A 16,327-nucleotide genomic window follows, 5' to 3' on the forward strand; every position below is an offset into this window, starting at 1 on the left:
GTTCCCTCTAATTCCTGCCGCTGGCAGGGGCACAGCATTACTTCCCCATCCATCCATAGCTGCGGTTGATCTGCCAGTTGTCCTAGCTCACCCCCGCACTCTCCCAGGCACAGGGCAGCACCGTGCCCACATGCAGGGACAGTCCCCCCCTGACGTCCAGCTCCTGCGGGGCCATTCTTCACTTGTGCTGCCACAGTGGTGCTGCTGCATTGGTGACAGTGGCTGAAGGTGTTCCCGTGCTCCAGACCGTCTGGGTGCAGATGGCCCTCCCCAGATTTGCCAGAGGAATGGCAGAAGATCTCTTCCTATAGGAGTATTGGGTTTACATAGCCAGGTTTTATCTGCAGGGCGCTGCAGGGGTAGCCTCTGTGAGAAGAGTCCAGAAGGAGCCCCATGTTAGATAAGGGCCAGATTCCGTTGGCTCCAAAGGGACCTGATGCTGGCCAGAGATGAGCTAAAAATTGCTCTTTGTGCATCCGTGAGAGCATGTTTAAGAAAGGGAAAACAAACAAACCACACAGTGACACAACTGCAGCTGGGAGAGTGAGGAGTGAGAACCAGCCCTGCAGCTGTCGGATAACCCAACTGAAAGCCCTGGGACAAACTGACACAACGACCAGCGTTTTGTGCCGTAAGCCAATTTATTGCTGCGTGACATTATTTTATATAGTGTCAAAGCGTCCCACCCAGGAACCCAGGACCCCTCCCACTGTGCTCGCAGGCACCCCAGACCCTTCCCCTCGTGCACGCAGGCACAACCCAGAATAATCCCACAGCAGCCCCCATGCTCAGTGCAGCGGGAGGGCAGGAGGTGCTCCAGGCACGCAGCAGCAGTTCCCCTGCGGCCTGTGGAGAGGCCCCTGGTGGAGCAGGCTGTCCCCCTGCAGCCCATGGGTCCCACACGGAGCAGATCTCCACACTGCAGCCCCCCCATGGGTGGAGGAGCCCCCGGTGGAGCAGGTGGCTGTGGCCTGGAGGAGGCTGCGGCCCGTGGAGAGCCCCCGCAGGAGCAGGCCCCGGGCCGGAGCTGCAGCCCATGGAGAGGAGCCCACGCAGGAGCAGGGGGTCTGGGGGATGCTGATGCCTGTGGGGGACCCGTGCTGGAGCAGTTTGCTCCTGGAGGATGGACCCTGTGGTACCGAGCCATGTGGGAGCAGTGCTTGAAGAGCTGCTGCCTGTGGGCAGCCCCCGCAGGCTGTGTCCGGGGCGTCTCGCGGGAGGGACCCCACGTGGAGCAGGGGCAGAGGGTGACCGTGAAGGAGCGGTGGAGACAAAAGCATCAGGGACTGACCGCAGCACCCATTCCCCCATGCTCTTTGGGGTAAGAAGGTGGAAGAGGGTGGATGGGAGGAAGGTGGTTTTGGTTTCTTTCCTTTGTTTCTAACTTCTGTAGCTTGTTAATAATAGCCAGTAGGTTTTATTAATTTCCATACTCTGAGTTTGTTTTGCCCTTCACAATAATTGTTGAGTGATCTCCCCATTCTTGTCTCAACCCTTGAGCCCTTTCCTCTCTTTGAGGAGGGGCAGTGAGCAAGCGGTTGTGGTGGAGCTCAGCTGCCCACCGGAGTAAAACCACCACAGAGGTGTGTCCCACAGTCACTGCATAGGCCAACAAGGAGTCTTGCAATGTGAATCCTTCACAGTGGATGAGAAGTTCCCCCTGCTCCCTTCTCTTTCTCCCTCTGTAGAGGTTCACAGTCCGAGGCAGTCGCGTGCTGTGACGGAGCAGGGGATCACGGTGGCAAGGCGCTTTTCCTCATCTAGGTCACTGGAGGCAGGCGAGGGAGCCACAAGGACCTGGCAAGTCGACTCCATGCTTCAAGACTTCCTCCAGCCAGAAGGAAAGAAGGGTAATGGTTGTAGGCGACTCCCTTCTGAAGGGAACAGAGGGCCCCGTATGTCAGGTAGACCCTACCCATAGGGAAGTCTGAAGCCTACCTGGGGCTCGGGTCAAGGCCATTCCCAGGAAACTTCCTGACCTTGTTAGCCCCTCCGATTTTTCCCCATTGGTGAGAATTCAGGCTGGCAGTGACGAAATTGCTGAGAGAAGCCTGGAGGCTTCCAAAAGGGACTTCAGGGGATAGAGGGAATTGCTGGATGCAGTGGGCACGCAGGTGGTGTTTTCCTCTATCCCTTCAGCCCTCCCCGAATTTGCCAGATGAGTGTCAGAAGATCTCTTTATATGGGAGAGCCCGAGTCTCCTTCCCAGGAGAACACCTTGCTCAGAGGATGCTGGTTTGAAGCCTACAAATCATTTGCCCTGCATTCAGAAATCTGGCCACAGCATTAAAGCTCTCTGCCAGCCTCATGGACAGTGTGGTTGAGGTCCCCCGCTTGTCGTGGGCTATCCCTTTTGCAAGGGAACCATTTCTAGCCACAGGAGGCAAATGACACCTCTGTCTTTGTGTATTCTCCCTTTTGCCATCCCAAGCCCTTGTCCCTAGCTTGCCCCTGAGTTTCCCTTGGTACTGTGAAACTCACAAGACACATCTGCAAAAGGCTTGGTCTGATTCTCACAACGGAAATAACACATTTGCTGTTCACAGAATGCTCCTGGTCAGCAAGGGAGACAAGCAGAAGGAATCAGAGGGAATGGTCACATGGCCATTGGAAAGGAGAAGCAAAGCCCAGAAGGGAGAAGGGAAGAAGACAAAGACCCCCACTACAAGACATGGTTTATTACATGCCAAGGTGGGCGACAGCACTTGGAATTACAGGCAGGCTGTTATCTGCACAGAACCGCTGCGTTCTTGCCAGTATGGTGGGGGCAACGGCTGCTCTTGCTCACTGCCTGGAAACTGCCCAAATTAGGGGGCTGAAGGCAAGTGTTGGCAGACTTCTTCCACCTTGGTAGAACCACGCCTTGTTTTCTGGACTGGGACGTCCTCTGCTCCACCTTCATCTGATCTGTAATAATGTTCAGCTGTGAAAACAGGGAAATGCAAAATAAGGAAATGCACAAGGCAGGAACACATGTTTTCACCTCCAATTACCAGTATGTGAAAAATTAGTGAAGGAAATTCCAGAAGCTACACACGGAACATCTGAAGGGAACCTGCAAATGACTCTTGCTTAGCAGTGTTAGCGTTAGTCCTGTGCAGCCCTCTTCATCCTCGAGTGTCCCTACTCCCTAAGCACTCAAACTGGGCATTCTTTGGAACACTACTCCTAAAATGCAGCTTCCGCATTCACCTTGAAAACGTTGAAAAGGATCTGCCTTTGAAAAGGCAAACATCTTCGTGCTGCCACCTGGCCCTACCGCAGCCTTCGGTGTGGCATGTCTTTGTCTGGTGCCTGTTCTCTCATTACCATTTGTACGGTCATTTTGTCTATTCTCCCTTTCCGTTCACTCTTTCCCTTATGGCTTTGCAGAAGAAGAAGGGCACTCTGTATTCTGCACCCCCGCCATGACCAGAGGTCTTCAGCCCTCCCCCATACAGTTGTGTACTCTTCTGATGCTTAGCAGTTGTTTTAGCATAAAGACGGTGTGTTTTGGACCCACAAAGGGATTCTAACTTGAGGCTCAGAAGCATAAGCTTGCTCACAGATATTCTTTCCGAGAGGTTGAGAATAACATTTATGAATGCTGACCTTAGCCACGCAGGCTTCAGTGGTGCTTCCGGTGGAGCTTAGCGTTGCTTTTGTCTAGACTCTGACGAGCTCTGAAAAAGTCAGATGCATGCAAGAATTATATTTGGTTAAAGTTTGGCAAAGCTACTCTCCGGGTCTTTGACAAGCGTTTGACTTCTGAGAGTGGAAGGGATTAATGGCGTCTAAACACAAAAACATCATTTGATTTGAGGTTTTTGGAGAGCCTGCATCCATGGTGCAGAAGTATCGCCGATGCTGTGGATTTATGTGGCTTCTTCTGGAAGATGCATCACCTGCATAAAGAGTCAGGGATATCCTCCCCTGCCTAAGGAAAACTCCAATCTCAGACTTGCTGCCAAAATGGCAGCCAAAGCCATAGACTTCACAGAATCAGGTTCTGCTCTCTAGAAGGCTCATACTTCTTTAAGCATTCTTAGTTTGTTGCCACGACAATAGGACATGCAGTTCCTCTTTTCTGCCTTACATCGCTGTATTGGGTGTGCATGGCAAGGTTTGGGTTGCAAGGGGCTGCAGAGGTGGCCTCTATGAGAAGGATCTCCACGCTGCAGCCCCCCCATGGGTGGAGGAGCCCCCGGTGGAGCAGGTGGCTGTGGCCTGGAGGAGGCTGTGGCTCATGGAGAGCTCCCACGGGAGCAGGGCCCGGGCCGGAGCTGCAGCCCGTGGAGAGGAGCCCATGCAGGAGCAGGGGGGCTAGGGTGAGCTGCCACCCATGGGGGACCCGTGCTGGAGCAGTTTGCTCCTGGGGGATGGACCCCGTGGTACGGAGCCATGTGGGAGCAGTGCTTGAAGAGCACTGGACAGCCCCCGCAGGCTCAGTTCAGGAAGGACGGCATCCCGTGAGAGGGACCCCACGTGGAGCAGGCGCAGAGAGGGACTGTGCAATTGTAGGCATATTTACTGACATCATGTTGACCAGACATACAAGAGGGTTCTTAGGAGGAGAACGAACAATGAAAAAGCAGCATCTTGCTCTCACTCCAAAAAGCAGTCTGGACATACCTTTGCAGGTCATTTTCTCGAAGTCTTCTGAGCTTTCGTTCCTCCCGATAGTAGTGCTTGTACCTTTCCAGTTTTGCCTCAACAGACTCATTTGGAAAAGTATGCTCTTGCGGTGTCTTTCTCCCTCCATCCTCCTCTTCAGACTCAGCATCTCTGCTTCTGTGCGTTGGCTTCTTGCTCGGAGAAGCACAAGGAGGAGATCTTGACAGCTCTTGCATGTCTGGGGAGGCTGCCCGTGTCTGAAGAAGATAATGAAATTTCCATCACCACAAAAAAGAAGAGAACCATCCCCCCATCAGTCGCACATAGCCAGTTTCAAGGGCCCAGCCTCACTAAGGGCAGGGCACTTGCCTCCTCACTACCACCAGCAGTCAAGGCAGAACACGGAAACTACCACAGGTCAACGATCCTATTTCTCAGGAGGAGAAAGTAAGCCTTTTCCAAAGGCTCCATACATAATTCTGTTCAGTTCAGTGACTTCTGCGCCAGTGGAGAACAACGCCTCACAGAAGGAAAGAGGGGCAAGACCCCAAATACAAATATGTCCTGCGACTTCTGGTATGAGCACTTGTTCCTTGTCAGGCCCTTTCTTATCTCTGTCTCATGCTGTTGCTTTTGCTCGTGACCCACCTTGGACGTCTCCAGAAGATCTTTGATGTATGCCACCTCTTCTCTCAGCTGGCCATTGGTCTTCTCCAGTTTTTCCTGAGAGTCACGCAGAGCAGACAGCTCTTCTTGCAGGTCGCAATTTTGTGCTTCTAGCTGCCTGCGTTTTTCAGACATCATCTCCAGCTGCTGCGGAAGTTCTTTGAGCTGTGGAGAGCAAAGCACAAAGGGGTAGGGCGTCAAGATGGTGTTTGTCACCTTCTGACTTGGTATTGAAAGCAAAGTAAAGGCGGGCTCGTCTTTTAACAGAACAGCTTTTAGGTCACTGCTGACAGGATTCCCCAAGTTTCCATCTTTCCTCGGTTCTTCTGCAGGGAGACTGGCCTGAAAGGTGCTAGGGACGCTCTTGCCCGAAATGCTCCTCTGCTCATGGGACATCAAACACGCCTCTACCCAGACACCAGAAAGAACGCCTATTGTGTGTGTTGGGGGGGAAGTGCTGCAGTGCAGAACGGAGTAGGCACGAGCAACCAATGCTCTTCCTGCCGTTACTCTGAAAGCTTTGCAAACAGTGCCTCAGGAGGCCATTTTGGCAGAGCTGCTGGAGGAAGGCCTTTTCTCTCTAGGTCAAAGCTGATGTGTGGGTGCAAGTATACGGAGGATATAGCAGATGTTCCATTAAGTCCCAAAGGTCAGCTGCGGTGCTGTCTTGCCCTCATCCTCCAGAAATAGACCCTTTTTTATACCTACTAAAAATACACTCGGGAGGTTCCTGCCTTTTATAAATAGATAGAAACAAACAAACAAACAAGAACAGCAACAACAATAGCAGAAACCCTCAGGAAACAAACAAAAAAATAAAATAAAAAAAAAATAATCTTCATTCTACAGTGCCTACACACAATGCTATTTCCTTTCAAATAACAGAACTCTTCGAATGGCAGTGAAGCCACGAGAATGCTACGAGCCTTTGGACTAAGAATGGGCCACCACAAGGGCACTTGAGGCCTTCTACAGAACCTTCTAAAGCACACGTGTGCCTTAGCAGCACCTCTCAGTAACGAGGGGAAAGGTAGCTAAAGGGTTCCATGCAACTGAACAAGACACCCACGGCAGCTCAAAAGCACTTCTTGGTCCTCGACATCAGGGTGCCCCTGGCTAGGGAAAGACAGGCTGAGACAGCGGCTGGTGAGCGGCAAGTTACAAAAGCGTCACTGGCTCAACTCCTAAGACAGGGCTCCAGAAGTGATCTTGGGCAGAGCCAACTTCAGACAGGTGGAGTTGCTCCTGCCAGACCTGAAAAGTGCTGTGGGCCTGTGCCATGGCCTGTGAAGCCACTGAGCCCGCCAGCCTTGCTGTGACTCTCAGCTCGTCCTTCCTCCACAGAGCAGCCTGCCCTCAGAGTGCCCTCACAGATACTGCTCTGCACGTTCATTTTGACTCATAACGACAACTGCATCTGCGTTCACCTGCTATGGATGACAACAGAAGGAGCACCAAGGAGAGAACAGACAACTCACAATACAAGAAGCAGCATGGAAAAGAACATCACAGGCATGAACATTAACAGACAAAAGAAAAAATCACAAAATCCTGCAGAATCCAGAGCTCATGTTTACCTATCACATAGCCAGTTTCAAGGGCTCAGCCTCACTAAGGTTAGGCCACTCTGCCTCCTCACTACCACCAGTTGTCAAGGCAGAACCCAGAAACTGCCCCAGGTCAACCGTTCATTTTAATCTGGTTGACACCAGTTCTCAGCACTCCGTTTTTACCTCAGAGCTAGTACTAAGACATTTTGCCTCTGTAAGACAGTGCTCTGCTTGTAAGCCTTTTCCAAAGGCTCCATACACAATTTGCGGGGACTTCTGTGCCAGTGGAGAACAACGCCTCACAGAAAGAAAGAGGGGCAAGACCCCAAATACAAATATGTCCTGCGACTTCTGGTATGAGCACTTGTTCCTTGTCAGGCTCTTTCTTATCTCTGTCTCATGCTGTTGCTTTTGCTCGTGACCCACCTTGGAAGTCTTCAGAAGATCTTTGATGTATGCCACCTCTTCTTGCAGCTGGCCATTGGTCTTCTCCAGTTTTTCCTGAGAGTCACACAGAGCAGACAGCTCGTCTTGCAGGTCACAATTTTGTGCTTCTAGCTGCCTGCGTTTTTCAGACTCCATCTCCAGCAGCTGCGAAAGTTCTTTGAGCTGTGGAGAGCAAAGCACAAAGGGGTAGGGCGTCAAGATGGTGTTTGTCACCTTCTGACTTGGTATTGAAAGCAAAGTAAAGGCAGGCTCGTCTTTTAACAGAACAGCTTTTAGGTCACTGCTGACAGGATTCCCCAAGTTTCCATCTTTCCTCGGTTCTTCTGCAGGGAGACTGGCCTGAAAGGTGCTAGGGACGCTCTTGCCCGAAATGCTCCTCTGCTCATGGGACATCAAACACGCCTCTACCCAGACACCAGAAAGAACGCCTATTGTGTGTGTTGGGGGGGAAGCGCTGCAGTGCAGAACGGAGTAGGCACGAGCAACCAATGCTCTTCCTGCCGTTACTCTGAAAGCTTTGCAAACAGTGCCTCAGGAGGCCATTTTGGCAGAGCTGCTGGAGGAAGGCCTTTTCTCTCCTGGTCAAAGCTGATGTGTGGGTGCAAGGATACGGAGGATATAGCAGATGTTCCATTAAGTCCCAAAGGTCAACTGCGGTGCTGTCTTGCCCTCATCCTCCAGAAACAGACCCTTTTTTATACCTACTAAAAATACACTCGGGAGGTTCCTGCCTTTTATAAATAGACAGAAAGCGAAACCAAAACCCTCACAAAAGAAACAAAGGAGTAACAAACAAACAAACGAAAGACAAAACGGGAACTTAATCTTCATTTTACACTTCCTAGACATGATGCCATTCACTATCATTTAACAGAATTCTTCAATGAGCCACCACAAGGGCACTTGACTCGTTCTACACTACCCGCTATGTTTGACAACAGAAGGAGCACCGAGGAGAGAACAGACAACTCACAATACGAGAAGCAGTATAGAAAAGAACAACACAGGTACAAACATTAACAGACAAAAAAAAAAGAAATCACAAAATCCTGCAGAATCCAGAGCTCACCTTTGCTGTTAATTTATCAACTTCACGGGCCCCCTCAGAGCAGCTGCTCGTCATGTCTTCTGCAGTATTAAACTGGGTCTCTCTTTCTCTGGCCTCATATTTGCTTAGTTTCTGCAGAGCTGCGTCCAGATGCCTCCTTAACCTGCGCAGCAAGTTAGTCAAGAAAACAATGAGGTGAAGGAACTACCAGCCTGTTTCACATTCTCAGACATAAACAGCATAGAGGTGGCTTGCTTCTTCTTTAACGTGCTTGACAGACCAGGAGTTACTGAGAAAAACCAGCATTCCAGTGCCACAGATCACTTGGAGGGTCCACCTTGCGCCTCAACGGAGGAACAAATGGAGAAGGGACTTCCTTCCCTCCCAGGAGACTTGCAGGGCAACCTGCATTTGAAGTTCTTTTGGCAGCTCTGTAAAAGCATAGGCACGCTTACAGAAGAGCCTTGTAAGGCCTAGCGTGAGGCTTGAATTTGCTCACAGACAGTTACCCTCACCTCCTTTTACAATCAGCCTCCATGAAGCTTGATTTCTACTCTATGGGATCTCTCTTTAAAGTGCTAACAAGCCATACCTGTCACATTCTCTCTGCAGTTCACTGTTCCTTTTCATTTCCTGCTCGAGACGCACTTCGACTGGGCTTTTCAACTCGACCTGCTTCTTCTCTTTCCTTCTCTCACACTGACACTTTCAAAACAGAAGAGATACATTGCATAATCAGGCTGGAGATCTGTTACTAGTGAGGTTCCACAGGGCTCCATTTTATGAGGAGTCCTCTTCAATGTTTTCATAAATGATTTGGATGAAGGACTTGAAGGCTTTCTGAGCAAGTTTGCGGATGATACCAAATTGGGTGGAACTGTTAAGTGTGGTGAGGCCTTGCGGAGAGATCTGGAGAAATTAGAGAGCTGGGCAATCATCAACAATGTGAAGTTGAACAAGAGCAAGCACTGGATTCTGCACTTGGGAAGGGGCAACCCTGGCTACACGTACAGACCGGGGAAGAGATGCCGGGAGGCAGTCCCGCAGAAAGGGCTGTTGGGGTTTTCATCAACAGCAAGCTGAGCGTGAGCCAGCAGGGTGCCTTGGCGGCCAGGAAGGCCAACCGTATCCTGGGGCACATCAAGAACGGCCTGGCTAGCCAGTCAAGGGAAGTGAATGTCCTGCTCTTCTCTGCGCTGATGCGGCTTCACGTAGAGCACTGGGTGCAGTTCTGCGCGCCACAGTTTAAGAAAGATATAAAGCTGCGAGTGAGCGTCCAATGGAGGGCAACAAAAACGGTAAATGGTCTCCATGATCCTTGTGGGTCCCTTCCAACTCGGATATTCTATCATTCTCTGATGCCGTCTGCTCACAAGGAGGTGGCTCCTAACACACTGCCTTGCACCTCCAGCTTATGAAAAGCTCCTCCAAAGGCCCGTTGTGTTGGTCACCAGCAGAAGGGGGGGAAGAAGGGAAGAGAAAGCACAACCGCTCTCAGATTTATCCCTATAGTGCAGCCTTTCCATACCTCAGCTTGAAATACGTTCAGTTGCGCTCGCAAGCACTGTATGCCTTTCTCCATGTCACTGCGCTGGCTCTCAGTATATTCCCGTGCGGCTTCTTGTAACCTTAATAGTCTTTGAAGAGCAACAGGAAGCTCCAGCTGCAGCTGTCTGTCTCGATCCTAAAGAAATGGGGTTCCGTGAGCATGACAAAGTCAGTGAGAACATGGGAATATGAGCCGTGCTGTTACTCTTCGTTCTACTATTAGGTTAGTCTTCTGAGTGAAATGAAGGGTCAGACGCACACAAGCACCAGGCATCTGCGCAGCTGGGAACCTCTCTCCATCTTTCTTAGCTTCGACTATCAGCAGCTCTCTGTATGAGCCATGCTCTGCTATCCGTTGGTTGTTGGCCTAAAACTTGTCCATCTAAAGGTTATTTTAGTGCTGGTGGCGTACGGTCAAAAGCAATAATCCACTTAGGGCCTGTTCTTTTGAGAAGCTCAGAAGATTTCAAGCAGCAGGAAGAACCTTTGCTGCTTCATTATGTAGAATATGCTTCCCCTCGACTGGAACTGTAACTGAAAGACCGGCTGCAGCAGGACCCAGGTCTCCTAGCAGTTTCACCAGCTCAGTGCAAACTGAAGAGCTGGGCTGGAGCACAAGAAGTTCAAGGGCCCCCAGTCACAAACATGTGGCAGAGGCAGCAACAGAGGGAAGCGAGCCCAGAGGTAAACTTGCCCCAAAGTAAGCGAGCCAAGTGGCAGCCAGTGGGCCCTTCACAGAAAGTACCTCGTGATCCGTGGGCAATTCAGCCTCTTCCTCCTGCTCTGCTCCTACAGCTGGCAGGGCGCCTACAAGGGACGGACAAAGCAAGACAGTGTTAGCATTCCTGGCACTCTGCGTTTCCCTGCCAGTCAAGCCCTGACCCCAAATACGGGAAAGGGTCTGACATCAGGCCACAGTCCTCATCAGCTCTTCCACACTACAGGATCCTACCTTCTCCATCCAAAGCACGTGTGTGAAATAGAAAACGCTCAGTCGTCAGAGGGCAAAATCTGCTGGGGACTACTGTGTCTTGCGCAGCATCAGCAGAAGCTTCTCCCGTCTTTTCACAGTGTGCGCGTTCTACCAGTTTCCTGGCAATGCTACGCGTAGAAAGAGAGAACGTACAGGCAGTCAGATCCAAAACATCCTTGCTCAGGATCCTTGCTCTTGCCGAGGACAGCAACTGACTTGGAACCGGTTCAGAACTGTCTGTGTGCGGTGTCAGTCTCCCCATGATGGTGGACCTGCTACGCCACCAGGGATCTCTTTGAGGGTTTATCTGAAGGGACACTGGTAAGATCTCCACTGAAAGAACAGGCGCCTCTTCCCTGCTCAGTGGAGTGGAACTGGGCTTAGCAACACAAGCGGGATTTCTAGGAGAGCCTTGTGGGTGGAAGTTCTCCTCTACTTCCAAATCCTCTCTTGACTTGGGAAGGAGACTTATGAGAAGACATCACTGAGCCCAGCTTCAAGAATGGTCTGAAGATATCATTAAGCCTTCGTGCATCTACCACTAAGGGTGACAAATCAGCACAGACACTCTGACAACTCTGTTAGCTGCTCTGACAGTGACTCAACACTGAAAGAAAGAGTGCCTCTTTCCTGGCCAGTGGAGTGGAACTGGGCTTAGTAACGCAAGCGGGATTTCTAATTTTCTTTTCATTAAACTTTGTGCATCTACCACAGAGGGTGACAAATCAGCATGGACACTCTGACAACTCAGCCGCTCTGACAGCGACGTACAAAACACTCACCCAATGTGTCCCGAGTGGAGAGCATAATCCACAGCCGTGTAGCCAGCAACATCTTTGCAAGCAATGGTAGCACCGTAGGAAAGAAGTAGCTCTACTACATCCATTTCCCCAACAGAAGCGGCAAGCATAAGAGCAGTCCTAAAGCATCCAAAAGATGATTTATGAAACATAGCAGCATTTGCAGGCTCTGTGTTGTTATTATTCTACCCCCTGTCTACTCCCCAAACAATTCCCTCCCCGATTCCTACAAGCTCAGGGAAAGCAAAGCCACACACAGGGGAGTGTTGCAGGACTGAGGCTGGAAGGCACCTCGGGACGCCTCCTGGCCAACCGCCTCCCCAGAACAGAGTCAGCCCAGACCACGAGTCCAGACCACGTTGCTCAAGGCTTCTTCCACGCTGCTCTTCAAAGCCTCCAAGGATGGAGGCTGCTCAAACCCCTGGCACCACCTGCTCCCCTGATTAACCTTCCTTATGCCGAGAGGGTTTCTCCTAAGCAGCTCTGGGAAGGCCTCTTGTTTCACTTAATGCCCATTGTCTCTCGGACAACACTGACTCTCTTTCTCCTGATCCTTCCAGTGACAATGCTAAGGAGACCCGCATGCACTTTGGAGCAATGCCTCACCTTCCAAAGTCATTTTTATCACACACAGTCGCTCCTTTTTGAAGAAGAAAGTTTACCATCTCTTCATGATTGCTGGAGATGGCAAGGAGAAGCGGGGTATTTCCCTCCTGAAAGGATAAAGAACCCCAGTCAGAACAGCCCAGATGAATTAGGTGCCTTTCCCAAAGAGCAGCGCTACCCAAATTCAAAACTTACCCAGTTCTTTGCTTCAAGGTGTGCACCATGCTCAACCAACATCTCTGCTAGAGATGTGTTAGGAGCTGCGGCAGCCAGGTGAAGGGCAGAGTTGCCTCTGTAACCTTCCAGGTTTGGGTCGGCATGGTGCTCTAGCAGAATCGCCACGCATTCTTCATGCTGGCTCTCCACTGCCTGCAAACAACACAAAGAAAAGGAAGGACTTGTGCCATGTTTCAGTCTGTCACAGCTACAGCAGCTTCCCGGTGCTGGAAGATAAGAGCGTCTTCCAAGATGAGCTCGTGTACGCCTATTACGTGCCGATTACAACTTTCAGGTTTCTCTACAGGTTGGTGTGAAGAATGCAGCAAGACACTTGTCACTTGAAGCACAATCGATAAAGCCCCACTTAGAGCAGAGTAACGTGTTCCACATACCTTCATCAGTGGCGTTCTGCCAGTGTTGTCGCAAAGGTTCAGCAGGCACTTCTCTTGCACCAGGAATCGAACAACATCTGCATGGCCGTTCGCACAAGCAAGGTGCAGAGGTGTCCTAAAACCAAAATAAATTAGCTTTCCACAGGCAGGCAGTGCCCGAAATCACTCCCGGCTCTGGAACACGCGCAGGGCCACAAGTCTCCACTTGCCAATGCCAAGCAGAACGTAAGCTTTGGAGGCTGTGGAACTCCATGAAGACTCTGAAGTCTGTGTAAGCCTCCGAGTTTTTCCACGATCAAAACGGCACAAAAGCAGCAGAAGGGCGGTGACCGCCGCGACGCTGATCACCCACCAGACAGGAGAGAACTGCTAATGCCCGAGCGGCTGCTAAACAGCCCCACAGGGAGAGGACAGGGCGGTGGCGGTCGGCGGCACACCCTTCGAGCAGCGCTCGAGCCGCCCCAGCAATTCCAAGCAAAGCTGGATTTTTCCCCTCTGCCAGATGAGAGGGAAAAGCCCTCGCAGTGATCAGCCCTGACCCAGGCTTCCAGGGGAGGCGGTGCCCTTGCTGCCGTGCTCCTGACTCTGCCCTGCACTTCAGCCGTCTCTCCGCGCAGGGCTGAAGGCTTTGCCAAGGGCTGCTAGGAGCACGTTCTCCTGACTATGGCCAGTGCCAGTGACTGCCTGGCCGGACAAGGCCCAGTCTCAGCCCTCCATCGCCTCAGCTCTTGCTGACACCTGCTGCAGAAGGAGGGTTGGTGCCAGAGCCGCGTGCGCAGTGGCACCAGGCTGAAGCTCGCACGCCACGGGAGAGCGGTCCCAGCCCAAGCCTTTAAGATGCCCCCCAGCCCCTCACCTCTTTGCCTGGTCCAGACGGTTTTTGCGTAGTTTCTTCAGCCACCAGTGCTGTCTCAGCCGGGCCAGGTCGCCACGGGCAGCCGCGCGGTGCAGCCCATGCAGGCCCTCCTCTGGCAGCTGGTGGGCATCGCTGTCTCTGGACAGCAAAGTGCTGCTGGGCATCGGATGCTCCTGGTGCCCCAGGAGCCTCTCCATGCTGCAGCAAGGATGTGGGCACAAGCCCACCTGGGGCCACTGGAGCCCTGCGGGCCCTGCTTGGGTCCGACACGGACAGGCGCAGGGGCAGGGGAGCCGAGCCCCGAGCAGCGGCTGTGGCCTGGCGCTCCCAGGCAGGGCAGGGACGCACCGAGACTCCCAGCCAGGGCAGTGCTCTTGCTCCCACAGCAGAGGCAACAGCACTGAGCACTGCTGGGGGCAGGGGTGCATATATACTGTGTCTCAGCATTACGTCACATGATGTCACAATGGGCATCATCAGGGGCGTCACTAGGTGTCACAATGGGCGTCACTAGGTGTGGCCTTAGGTTGGAGGGCCACACTCCCCCACAGTCCTGCAGTGACTGCGGCAGTTTCTGGCTCCTGCCTTCAGAGCTCTTTGTGCCTCAGTTGACATTCTTCCGCAGCGTGGATGGGGATCTCGGGCCATGCGACGGGGCTGGGCTCCTCAGGAGGCATCGAGAACATGCCTGGCTGGCAAGGGCACTGCATTACTTCCCTGGGGCCATGGTTGAGCTGGCACCTGCCCCAGTTGTACTGGGTCTGGCTGGGATGGAGCTAACATGCCCTGCAGCAGCCCATACAGGGTTGTTCTCTGCACTTGTACAGAATCATTAAGGCTGGAAGTTGCCTTCAGGATCATCTGGTCCAACCATCACCCTACTACCAATGTCACTCACTAACCCACGTCCCTAAGCGCCAGGTCCAACCTTTCCTTGAACACCCCCAGGGACAGTGACGCAGTGACGCCACCACCTCCCTGGGCAACCCGCTCCAATGCCCGACTGCTCTTTCTGAGAAGAAATGTCTCCTAATTTATAAGCTTATCCTCCCCTGGTGCAGCTTGAGGCCATTCCCTCCAATCCTGCCACTAGCTACCTGAGAGAAGAGGTGGACCCCCAGCTCGCCACACCTTCCTTTCAGGTAGCTGTAGACAGCAATGAGGTCTCCCCTGAGCCTCCTCTTCTCCAGACTAAACAACCCCAATTGCCTCAGCCGCTCCTCACAGGACTTGTGTTCCAGGCCCCTCACCAGCTTCGCAGCCCTTTTCTGGACACGTTCCAGGGCCTCGATGTCCTTCTGGCACTGAGGAGCCCAAAGCTGAACACAGTACTCAAGGTGCAGCCTCACCAGAGCAGAGTACAGAGGAAAAATCACCTCCCTGTTCCTGCCGGCTACGCTGTTCCTGATACTAGCCAGGATGCCATTGGTCTTCTTGGACACCTGGGCACACTGCTGGCTCATGGTCAGGCCAGCATCGACCAACACGCCCAGATCCTTTTCCTCTGCACAGCTCTTGAGCCACTCTCCCCCAGGCCTGTGGCGCTGCGTGAGATTGTTGTGGCCAAAGTGCAGGACCCGGCACTTAGCCATGTTGAATGTCATCCCATTGGCCTCTGCCCATCGAAGCATCCCGTCCAGGTCACTCTGCAGGGCCTTCTGTATTTTAGGAGTAGTTTTAGCTGTATTTTAGGAGTAGTTTTCCAAAGAATGCCCAGTTTGAATGCTTAGGGAGTAGGGACACTTGAGGATGAAGCGGGCTGCACAGGACTAAGGCTAACAACACTGGTGTGCAATAGTCCTTTGCAGGTTCCCTTTAGATGTTCTGCGTGGAGCCTGTGGAATTTCTTTCACTAACTTCTGAAATGCTTGTAGTTGGAGGTGAAAACATGCGTTCCTTCCTTAAGCATTTCCCTCTTATTGTGCCTTTCCCTGTTTTCACAGCTGAACATTGTTACAGATCAGATGAAGGTGGAGCAGAGGACGTCCCAGTCCAGAAAACAAGGCATAGTTCTACCAAGGTGGAAGAAGACTGCCAACACTTGCCTTCAGCCCCCTAATTTGGGCAGTTTCCAGGCAGTGAGCAAGAGCAGCCATTGCCCCCACCATGCTGGCAAGAACACAGCGGTTCTGTGCAGATAACAGCCTGCCATTAATTCCAAGTTCTGTCGCCCACCTTGGCATTTAATAAACCATGTCATGTAGTGCGGGTCTTTGTCGTCTTCTCTTCTCCCTTCTGGGCTTTGCTTCTCCCCTCCCCTACTCATTTGACCGTTCCCTCTAATTCCTGCCGCTGGCAGGGGCACAGCATTACTTCCCCATCCATCCATAGCTGCGGTTGATCTGCCAGTTGTCCTAGCTCACCCCCGCACTCTCCCAGGCACAGGGCAGCACCGTGCCCACATGCAGGGACAGTCCCCCCCTGACGTCCAGCTCCTGCGGGGCCATTCTTCACTTGTGCTGCCACAGTGGTGCTGCTGCATTGGTGACAGTGGCTGAAGGTGTTCCCGTGCTCCAGACCGTCTGGGTGCAGATGGCCCTCCCCAGATTTGCCAGAGGAATGGCAGAAGATCTCTTCCTATAGGAGTATTGGGTTTACATAGCCAGGTTTTATCTGCAGGGTGCTGCAG

The 16,327-nt window shown here is 52.3% G+C and overlaps 1 protein-coding gene and 1 long non-coding RNA gene across 2 annotated transcripts; one reads left to right on the forward strand and one right to left on the reverse strand.

Annotated features, from left to right (window-relative positions):
* Nucleotides 1-1,394: 1,394 nt before the first annotated feature.
* On the reverse strand, nucleotides 1,395-13,820 carry LOC311439467 (uncharacterized protein). Its single transcript, XM_084525157.1, has 13 exons — nucleotides 13,699-13,820; nucleotides 12,843-12,957; nucleotides 12,232-12,600; nucleotides 11,608-11,745; nucleotides 10,805-10,953; nucleotides 10,598-10,659; nucleotides 9,833-9,988; nucleotides 8,897-9,009; nucleotides 8,326-8,467; nucleotides 7,236-7,418; nucleotides 5,242-5,424; nucleotides 4,612-4,850; nucleotides 1,395-1,874 (listed from the first exon to the last, which is right to left on the reverse strand). The coding sequence occupies exons 3-13, from the start codon at nucleotides 12,288-12,290 to the stop codon at nucleotides 1,766-1,768; spliced, it is 1,533 nt and encodes a 510-aa protein (XP_084381283.1). The 5' UTR covers nucleotides 12,291-12,600; nucleotides 12,843-12,957; nucleotides 13,699-13,820; the 3' UTR covers nucleotides 1,395-1,765.
* On the forward strand, nucleotides 1,745-3,577 carry LOC311439489. Its single transcript, XR_014694749.1, has 2 exons — nucleotides 1,745-1,850; nucleotides 2,547-3,577. It is a non-coding gene; the product is annotated as an uncharacterized lncRNA (long non-coding RNA).
* Nucleotides 13,821-16,327: the final 2,507 nt, after the last annotated feature.

The sequence above is a fragment of the Aythya ferina genome (genome assembly GCF_964211825.1).
Source record: "Aythya ferina genome assembly, chromosome: 1".
Taxonomy (NCBI): Eukaryota; Metazoa; Chordata; class Aves; order Anseriformes; family Anatidae; genus Aythya; species Aythya ferina.

Coding starts and splice junctions, on each gene's coding strand:
- LOC311439467 (XM_084525157.1), bottom strand. CDS start 12,290: ATGGTAAACTTTCTTCTTCAAAAAGGAGCGACTGTGTGTGATAAAAAT. Junction 9,010..9,832: donor TGAACGTATTTCAAGCTGAG/GTATGGAAAGGC, acceptor CTGTTTTGAAAG/TGTCAGTGTGAGAGAAGGAA. Junction 4,851..5,241: donor ATCTTCTGGAGACGTCCAAG/GTGGGTCACGAG, acceptor TATCTTCTTCAG/ACACGGGCAGCCTCCCCAGA.